This window comes from Xiphophorus couchianus, chromosome 2 (assembly GCF_001444195.1).
Source record: "Xiphophorus couchianus chromosome 2, X_couchianus-1.0, whole genome shotgun sequence".
NCBI classification, from domain to species: Eukaryota; Metazoa; Chordata; class Actinopteri; order Cyprinodontiformes; family Poeciliidae; genus Xiphophorus; species Xiphophorus couchianus.
The window spans coordinates 21026320-21036251 of record NC_040229.1 but is presented as its reverse complement, the minus strand read 5'-3'; the positions used below and the strand labels follow the sequence as shown (position 1 = coordinate 21036251).

Below are 9932 nucleotides of genomic sequence, written 5' to 3'. Positions count from 1 at the left end.
TGAACTCAATTTCCCAGTAGCACTAGCGACCAAAATCACAAGGTCCATCATGGGATCTTGTAGCCCTACTTCATAACAGAACCGAGTTTAGATCTTGTGGGGGATCAATTCTGGAGACATGGCAGTGGAAACCATCGCACCTGACTGGGAGTTTGACCGTTTTGACGACGGTTCTCAGAGTAAGTCCTCCATGCTGGCCGAGCGTCCAGAGAGAAGGAGGAGCGGAACCAAAGCTGCTGTTTGCTTCCAGTGTTAGCTTCTGCTGCTAGCCAAATGCTAAGCCACTGTGCACCCAATAGAGAAAACCCTTCTGCAGTTTAGTTGAAGTATCAACTTTGCAAGTAGATACATTTAAGATGTGTTGATTGGTTTGAGTAAAAGCAGTGTGTAAGCGTGAAATTGGTGTGGAATTGAAAGCTAGCTACGTTAGCTAACCCCCAGGGAAAACTGACAGTTTGACAGTTATGATCACGTTAAACTCATTTAATTTAGTCACATTAACACTTAGTAATCATGTGTGATTTAATTATTGATTACTGATTCCACCTATAAAACTTTCGATGTCTATGTTTACTCAACGTGAAAGCGCATTCAAGAGTACAGCGAAGGAGAAATGTTTTTAATCCGTCCATGCCAGAATCTGTATCTAATAGTCCCTACAGTGTCCTCCTATTACTGCATGAAATGTTTCTTCCTTAAATAGGGTATTCATCTTCTTTTTTTTTTTTATTTGTTACCTAGGTCAAGTGATGAAAAATATTAACAAGCAACATTTGAATGTTAGTAATGGCGTCAAGTCAAGTGAGCCTGAGTTGATTTCTTGGTTAGAGGAGAATAGCGTCTTGCAGCTAAAATTCCTGGTATCAGATTCAACAGAGATCCCAGCTTATGTAACACTAAGACCCACAAAAAACAGGAATAAAAGTCATTGTCCACACCTGTTTGAAGTTGCTCCATTTCTTTCGGCTGCAACTTGTCCAAATGCATCTCCACTGATGAGCATTGAAAAAAACAAAACAAACAAAAATATATATACATACATACAGTACAGACCAAAAGTTTGGACACACCTTTTAATTCAATGAGTTTCCTTTATTTTCACGACTATTGACATTGTAGATTCACACTGAAGGCATCAAAACTATGAATAACACATATGGAAATATGCACTAAACAACTGAAAATACCCCTTATATTCTAGTTTCTTCAAAGTAGCGACCTTTTGCTGTGATTACTGCTTTGCACACACTCTGCATTTTCTTAATGAGCTTCAAGAGGTAGTCACCTGAAATGGTTTTCACTTCATAGGTGTTGCCCTGTCAGGTTAATAAGTGGGATTTCTTGCCTTATAAATAGTCATGAAAATAAAGAAAACCCATTGAATTAGAAGGTGTGTCCAAACATTTGGTCTGTACTGTATATAGACATGATTTATTTTAATCTACCCATCCCATACGATGAACTCTTTGACAACATTTTCAGTTTTAGTCTCAGGACTGAAATTAGATTTATTAGTAGTAGTAGTAGTAATTAATGAAATTATAAACATACAGTGCAGCAGTCTGAATCTAGCCTACTGTTGTATTTTGTTTCATTAGAAGTACAGTCTATTAGCACAATGCAATAGTCTGTACAAACCACATTAATTGTAAATATTTGACACCTTATATTTATGCCTTCAAAAACTATTTAGAGCTACTGCTCAACTACTAGACTCAAATTGCATTTGTCATAAGAATGTGACAAGGCCATATAAGTACATTTTTCATTTTGCTTACTAAAAGCAATCAAATGCACTTTCATGAATGGACTTGTTATTCTTCTTATTTAACAGAAATCCACACGGAGGTTCAACTGAAGAACTACAGCAAGTTTCTGGAAGAATACACCTCTCAGCTGAAGGGCATTGAAGAGGCTCTGGATGACTCTATTGGAGATGTGTGGGACTTCACTCTGGACCCCATCGCTCTAAAAGTAAGTAGCTGCACGTTTACCTGAAAAGGAGAAAATTACAAAAACTAAACTCACGCTTTTCTTTCATTTTCTTTCAGCTTCTCCCATATGAGCAGACCTCTTTATTAGAGTTAATTAAAACAGACAACAAGGTAAAACAATCAATGTTTTTTTTAATAAATCAAATAAATAAGCATTTGCACTGTGGTATGAAGCTAACCACCTGTGTTGCACGCAGGTCTTGAATAAAGTTGTAACGGTTTATGCTGCTCTGTGCGGTGAAGTGAAGAAGCTAAAATATGAGGTAAGCACTGCTAAAAACAAAAGACTCTTCTCTTCTATTGGATTACTCTGGTCTATGTGTGTTTGCTCTCTGGGACACTAATGCTTTCATTTCCAGGCAGAAACCAAATTTTATAATGGCTTATTGTTCTATGGAGAGGGAGGTAGAGTATCAGCTCTTATTATTTGTAGACAATTTCCCTATTATAGGTGAAAATAAGGCTGCAGCATGTGCTGTGCTGTTTTTTTTTTTATTACAGTGTGTGAAACCAGTGTTCTTGAAGGCGAGTCGCAGATTCAAATGGGCAGATTTATTTCATTCCTACAGGTGATTTGTGCATATTAAACTTGATCTAATAAACTTTGTTCAGTTTTAGTTTTGTTTTCTTTACTTATTATCTTTTGTTCCTTCTATAGGAACTGTCCTGCTTTGTTTCCAGATGTTATGAAGTGGTGGTCTGCATCATTCATCAGCTGGCTGCCCTCTACAACAGCAGCAAGTAAGCTCCACAGGTCAAACACTAAACAAAATGTCTTAGATCAGATTTAATGAGCTTATTGCCAAGGGAGGCTTTTAGGACTTAACACCATAACAAACAGCTCTGCTATGATGGAGACATTAATAAATGGATGACTTATTTTGGATGAGATTATTTTGATTTTCTGTCATCAATACGTGGCAGAAAAAATCTTTTGATTATGTAAAATGTTCTGTTTTGATGGGGGGGTTTTCTTGGAAACGTATTGAAACTTTTTGAACATTTTTGTCAAGCATTTGTATCTGTTAAAGAATATTTTTCACTTCATCTGAAATCACAACCTGCTATTATGATGTGTATAAATCCATCCTTTACACCCTTCAAACCAAGAAATCTCTCTCAACATCAGCAGTCCATTTCATTTTTTATTTTTAAGATCTTTCCCTGAAAAGATCATAGAAATATTTTATACAGTAGCAAACTATTCTTAAGTAATCTAGAAAATATTTCATTACCCAGGGGTTGTATTTCTTTGTGGTCATGCTGTACATCTAGATGATGGGTCAATGTAGTTTCTATAGCATTCTTAGTTCTTAAAATGATAATAATTGGTGCCAAACATCAATCATTCCAATTGCACATAGATTTTTAAAGTAAATTCAGTCCAATCCTGTCACCATTGCGTTTTGCTTGTTGTTAAAATGTTCTTTCATGCTTTGCTGGCTTAAAAAAAATAGTAATGTGCTAAATGTTTGTTGTCGTACTTTAGGGGTGCAACAAAAATCATTGAATCATCTGGTGTCCATTTCCAGGTTGGTTTTCTTTTATTGTTTTTTTTAATTATTTTTTTCAAATTCTTTTTTTAAAACTTCATCTCCTCCTGTGTCTTCTCTGCATTCCTCGTACAGGTGGTTTATGAGCACCTGGGGGAGCTCCTAGTGGTACTGATGACGCTTGATGAGATTATGGAAAATCACGCTACCCTGAAAGATCACTGGAAGATGTATAAAAGGTCAATACACGCACATAAAATGTGCAAACAACTTTCCCTCTTCTCAACCAAACACAGGGAACTTAATTGCACATATGTATGCAATACAATCTCTAGCCAGAAAATCCCCAAAGTCCTGATACATGGCTATTTTAAAAAAAAAAAAGTGTGGGAAAGTTTTAACCAATCCTGTTTGACTCTATGATTTACGCAAGTCCACTGGCAAGCTTCACACTGGACTCTTAGCAAAGATTCCTGGAATCATGCAGATATCACCACAGCTACAGGATGTCAAAACATCCTGCAGTGTTTAAAACTGTACCTTGATTAATCTTTCCACGTTTGCCAAGTTATTCTTGGACGGCTTACTTGGTTTTCCAGACAAAACAAAGCTATTACTCCTCCTTCTGACAGGAAAATGCTTTCTAATGCCAAAAACATAAGCATTCTTCCACAACTTTAAATAAAAGAATGTTAGATTTTCTCCTTTATAAACCACTTCACTTTTAATTTAGTCAATTGTTAGACCACACACATCCACTGACTCTTACTCAAAGTAGACATGTTGAGAACCAATTCATGCAGAAAGACGCTTGGCCGTCTTTCTGCAAAGCAAAACAGAAAGATTGCATCTTTCTGTTCTAACAACTGCACTGCTGTGCGACCCAAAAACTTTTGTGTTGAAAGCATCAATGAATGAAAAGTGTAGTTAGTTTTACCCCTATAAGCTTATTAGACATGGTCAAAACATGTCTAATAAACTACAAACTACTACTATTTTCCATAACTGATTTCCTTAATTCACTTTTACAAATGGCTGAAAGCTGTTTGTGAAGGTTATCAAAAATGCAAATGTTTTTTAAGTAAGTTAGAGCTTTTAGACATTCTGCACAGTTACTAAATACTGTAATCACCTTACCTTGATTGAACATATTTAACATATCTTGTGCATATATGTAGGTTACTGAAGTCTGTTCATCACAACCCTGGAAAATTTTCCATTCCTGAAGAAAAGCTGAAGCCCTTTGAGAAGCTCCTGTTGAAGCTGGAGGGGCAGCTGCTGGATGGCATGATAATGCAGGTGCTTTTATTCCCGTCCTACCAGCAGATTTATTGCCTTCATGATCCAGAGTTCCTTTGAGCAACGTTAACCTCCCAATGTTCGACAGGCCTGCGTGGAGCAGAGATTTGATGACCCGGCCGAAGCGGTCGCTGTCTCCAAAAACAGTTCCTTTGCCGAGGAGTTCGCCTTCAACATTCGCTCCATCTTCACGAATGTGGAGTCCAAAATTGGTTAGTGTCCCTCTGTCTCAGGATAAATCATCCTGTCCTCTCACCTGGTTTTATTTTGAGCAAAGTTTTATTTATCTTCATTTTTAAGGCGAGCCTTCAGAAATTGACCAGAGGGATAAGTACGCTGCAGTCTGCGGTCTCTTTGTCCTGCACTTTCATATTTTCAGAAGTGTCGACAAAAAACTCTACAAAGCATTGCTTGACATCTGTAAAAAGGTAGATGTGTTCTTAGCTTGATTAAATAACATCTCATCGTTTTTAAAGTATTTTCTTCACTTATTTCTTCGTCTTTTTATCTCTTGTAGGTTCCTGCTGTCACTCTGATTGCAAATATCGTCTGGTTTCCCGACGCCTTTCTCACCGTTAAAGTCCCGGCTGCTGCCAAACTGATGGACAAGAAGAGTCTCCAGACGATGAAAGCACAGAGAGACACCTACCTGCAGCAAAGGGCTCAAACGTTAACAAAGTTAGCACAAGTAACATTCATTCACAATAAGAAGCTTTTGTAGCGAATATAATCTGACACATAGGTACCATTTTATTCAGGGATGTCCAGTCTTACTACGTTTTTGTAACTTCGTGGATGATGAAGATGGAGTCCATTCTGTCCAAGGAGAATAAAAGTGACAAACTGGCTGAGGACCTCAACAGCAGATGTAATGTATTTGTGCAGGTAGGCTCTCAGCTAACCTCGCGTTTTCAGGTTTATTGAAGTTTTTTTTTGATTGTTAGTTGAACTATCTGTCAATCATGGTCAATCTGGATGCATATTTAGATAGATAGATAGATAGATAGATAGATAGCATTTATTGTCATTGAACAGAATTCAACGAAATTTCCATTGCAGCTCCCGTGCAAAAGGTCAAATATATACAGTATAAATAAGCAAACACACAATAATAATAATAACAATATATACAACTAAATTAACTAAAGGCACTCAACCACACCAAAGAAGTAGCAGCAGGTCCAATTATGGCAAAGTACAGATGATGTGACAGTGCAAAGTGCAGAACAATATGGCTGTGTGGGGGTGGGGGATATGTATGTGTGACTGCGAGGTTATGATATGTGTGGGAGGGGGGGGCGGCAGGGAGTAATGGCTCTGACGGCTGTGGGGAAGAAACTGTTTCTCAGTCTTTGTTGTAGTCCGTATATTCCTGTACCGCTTGCCTGATGGCAGCGGCACAAACAGTCTGTGGCCCGGGTGGCTGGAATCTATCGCTATGGATCCAGCTCTCTTCTTGACCCGGTCTGTGTAAATGGAGTCCAGGTCTGGGAGGGGGCATCCCACAATGCCTTGTGCTGTTCTCACCACCCGTGTCAGTTGTTTCCTCTCCAATGCTGTGCAGCTACCATACCACACAGTCATGTTGAGGCAGAGGATGCTCTCGATCATCGCCCTGTAAAAGTGGTGGTGGTATTTAGTGGTGGTGTTTAGAAATCACAGACAGCAGATGGGCAATACCCAGTTAAGTTTTTATGTAATTAATAATAGTATATGAAAACTTAAAAGAAGAGTTAAAGAAGAAGGAAAGAAGCCTCATAATGCTACAGAGGAAGGGTTTCCAAATACCAGGTCAGTCAATCATGGGTTTGCCTCTCTGCTTTGTTCTGCTTTTAACTTTGCTTTTGACAGAATGAACACTTTTGACTCAGGTTTTTTAGACACAAAAGAAATATTTTTAAGCACATTTTCTGAACCAGTTATAAGCCTAACATTGGATGTGGTAGGGAACGTTAGGTTAATTCAATATCCTTTCAAAAGGTTTGTGTGAAATCACTTCCTATTCCTGTAACCAGAACACACACCTTGTTTATTAAACAAGATTTGATGATAATTTGGCAGTAAAATAATAGTAACAACAAACATGCGCTCCATTTCAGTTTCAAAACTACAGAACATGAAATTACTCAACAATAAAGTTCACTGAAAAATGCCAAACACAGCTCTATCTTTTAATCTGAAAGCAGCTGAGAATAATTGAAGACCTTCATTGTTATTTGAAATCACTTGACGGTGTAAGTACTATCCTTTTCCCACAGGGCATCCTGTACGCTTACAGCATCGGCACCATCATCAAGACCACCATGAACATGTACATGTCCATGCAGCGGCCCATGACCAAGACGTCTGTTAAAGCTCTCTGTCGATTGGTTGAGTTGCTCAAGGTGTGTCTGCAGGTTTTCCAGTTGTCAAAATAATGTGAGGTCTTACTGTATCGAGTCACTTTAAGTAATGAGGAGAATCTCCTGGATGAAACAAGACAGTTTTTTTCCCATGTGACTCTCCTCCCAGGCCGTGGAGCACACATTTCACAGGAGGTCGATGGTCGTAGCCGACTCTGTTTCACTCATCACTCTGCAGCTCCAGTCTCAGGCCCTCAGTGCTATCAGCAATGCAAAGGTAAGCACAAAAATCTCCATCATGGGTTTACATATTTACTAAATATGTAAATATTTTACATATTTAGTTTGTAAAATACTGTGTTATACAGGATTTTTTTTTTCTCAGCTCTTTAATTTTTTTTTATTTTACCCTCCTGCCCCCAAAAGAAAAGGGTGATCTCTGATAAGAAGTACAGCGAGCAGCGGCTGGATGTCCTTTCGTCTTTGGTGCTTGCAGAAAACGCGCTCAGTGGGCCGAGCACAAAGGAGCGACGCCTGGTTGCGTCTCTGGCTCTGTGTGTCGGCACACAGCTGGTACGTTGAAAGATCTTAGTCATAATACACACACACACACACTTCATGCTGATTCTCTAATGGCTATTTTTTCATTTCGTTTTTGACTATTTTACCTAGAAAACCTTTAAAGACGAGGAGCTGCTTCCGCTGCAGGTGGTGCTGAAGAAGCTGGATTTGATCAGTGAGCTTTGTGAAAGGTGAGCTGTTCTTTCCGTGTTGCACCTGGGATCGAGGTGGGAGGAGAGTTCCAACAGTAGCAGAAACTTTTAAAACCTTGTTGAAAAAAGATCTTTTTTCTTTCAGCAATAAAACGTGTTGAACATAGACAATAAAAGTAAAAAAATAAATAAATAAATCATCTTGAGCATTCTTGATGAATGGACTGTGCTTTTTGTTCCCCAGAAAATGAGGGAACATTATATTATTTTAATCAGTAAAGCTTATTTTCATCAGTTTTATTTGAGTTTTACAAAGCTCAGAGGCAAAATGTGTGCCAAAAAAGGATGCTACTCTCTGATGCTTGCCTTCGTTTTCAGGGTCAGGCTCCAGTGTGACTGCAGTTTCCTGTACTGGCACAGGGCTGTTTTTCCCATCTACCTAGACAATGTGTATGACAACGCCGTGGATGCAGCACGGATGCATGTAAGCAGACTCTTAAAACCCCTTTGTTTTAAACCTCTTTCTAATTACACATACATATGATTAGAAAGCTCAGATTCTTGACAATCAAAGAAACAATAATGACTGTAGATACCATAAATGCTTTTGTTCATCTTGGGCAAAAATTGCAGGAATTTTAACTTGCCAGTAATAATGTTCATCTGAAATGTGAGGCCAGCTTCTGTTAGTTGACTCCCCTTCTGCTTTTCTCTTTATAATTGGTGTGCCCAGTACATGTTTAGCGCCCTAAGAGACAGTGTGCCATGCATGCTCTATGCTAAACACTTGGAGTCATGTGACCAGCTGCTGGAGTGCTTTGACAAGGAGATCATGGATGTGTTCAATGAGGTAAGCAGCGTGAGTAAGGATGAGGAGGAAACATGTCGTTTTAAATAAACTGCCTTCAGTTTGTGTTCTTTGTATTTTAGTTTAGTATTTAAAACAAACGAGAATCCAGCTAAAGTCTGTATTCTGACTTGGAATCAGCTGTTGCATCTGTTAAATTGGTCAGAATAGGTTCTATTTCATCCCTACTGACCTCCAGAGGGCGGTGCTGGCCCTCTGGCAGTCATCCGGGATTCATAGAACTGTAGTTACATACGTAACTTTCGTTTTATTGGTGTAGGGTTAATCATGACTGAAGAGAATTTAAATCTCTGTGTCATCTGCATAATAATAATAAACCAATACTAATCACATTTTGACCTCCAAAGAAACATGCTTCTTTGGAGCTGATTCTCTTATGTCAATTAAAGAATCAGTGAAGTTTCTGTCCTCATGAGGACCGACTGCTGACCTTCACCTCAGCCAACCAGGAATAAAGTTATTAGTTCATACAGTAAGTTAACCGCTAACCTAAAACAGACTTGTGGAATAAAATTATTATTCACAGTGTGTTTACTTTCATCAAATAGTTTATTAAATCATTTAAAGGTCTTATATTTTACTTATATGTTTCTCTGCTGAGCCTGCCACATCTCTCTGCAGGGAACAGAACTGAAACTGCATTTCTCTGCCAGAAGCGGTTGAAACAGGAACCGCCTAACCACAATCTGCTACTGAAACAGCCTGAGTAGCAGGCTTACCAGGCTGAGTAGCAGGCTTTCTCAGGCTTTCACTTTGACAGTTCAGTTCTGCAGCAGCTCTTCTCTGCACCTGGCAACTGACTAAGACAAATAGTATTCGCACCCCGTGGCTTAAACTATTGAACCCAGGGCACGAAATGATTAAAGCAGTTATTGGAAACCACACTTTTGCTGACCACTCTGTGCACAGGTTGATTTGTGGTTGGAATAATGTCACGATGTTCCGCCTGATTATCTGTTTGACCAAAGCCTTGTGCTCTTTCACCTCGTGCCTTTTCTTCTAAGAGGTGTTGATTTTTTTAGCTTCCAGGAATTGTTTTGCTCCACCTGGTAGGTGTGAAAAGATGTGTATAAAATCTGACATTATGTGTGATGTAGTCAAGAGTTTTGTCTGACAGTCTGACTGTATTCATCTCTCTCCACCTGCAAAGTGAATTTAATAAAGCTGCATTTGTTCTCTGTCTTTGCATCCTGGTCTTAGATTATTTTTCCAGCTTTGACAGA

General features: G+C 38.8%; 1 protein-coding gene across 2 annotated transcripts in view; it reads left to right on the top strand.

Moving 5' to 3' along the window:
- Positions 1-11: 11 nt before the first annotated feature.
- The window catches only part of washc4 (WASH complex subunit 4), a 17186-nt gene continuing 7265 nt past the window's right edge, over positions 12-9932 (top strand). The window contains exons 1-20 of one of the 2 annotated variants that reach the window (XM_028039983.1): positions 12-179; positions 1835-1974; positions 2052-2105; positions 2192-2257; positions 2354-2399; positions 2496-2563; positions 2653-2735; positions 3484-3526; positions 3623-3726; positions 4666-4786; positions 4875-4998; positions 5087-5214; positions 5304-5464; positions 5545-5671; positions 7045-7170; positions 7298-7405; positions 7555-7701; positions 7801-7880; positions 8220-8325; positions 8575-8691. In XM_028039983.1, coding sequence (XP_027895784.1) covers positions 119-179; positions 1835-1974; positions 2052-2105; positions 2192-2257; positions 2354-2399; positions 2496-2563; positions 2653-2735; positions 3484-3526; positions 3623-3726; positions 4666-4786; positions 4875-4998; positions 5087-5214; positions 5304-5464; positions 5545-5671; positions 7045-7170; positions 7298-7405; positions 7555-7701; positions 7801-7880; positions 8220-8325; positions 8575-8691 — 2010 coding nt within the window. In that variant the 5' untranslated portion in view covers positions 12-118. The remainder of the gene's footprint in view (positions 180-1834; positions 1975-2051; positions 2106-2191; positions 2258-2353; positions 2400-2495; positions 2564-2652; positions 2736-3483; positions 3527-3622; positions 3727-4665; positions 4787-4874; positions 4999-5086; positions 5215-5303; positions 5465-5544; positions 5672-7044; positions 7171-7297; positions 7406-7554; positions 7702-7800; positions 7881-8219; positions 8326-8574; positions 8692-9932) is intronic. The other variant, XM_028039992.1, reaches the window with a different exon arrangement.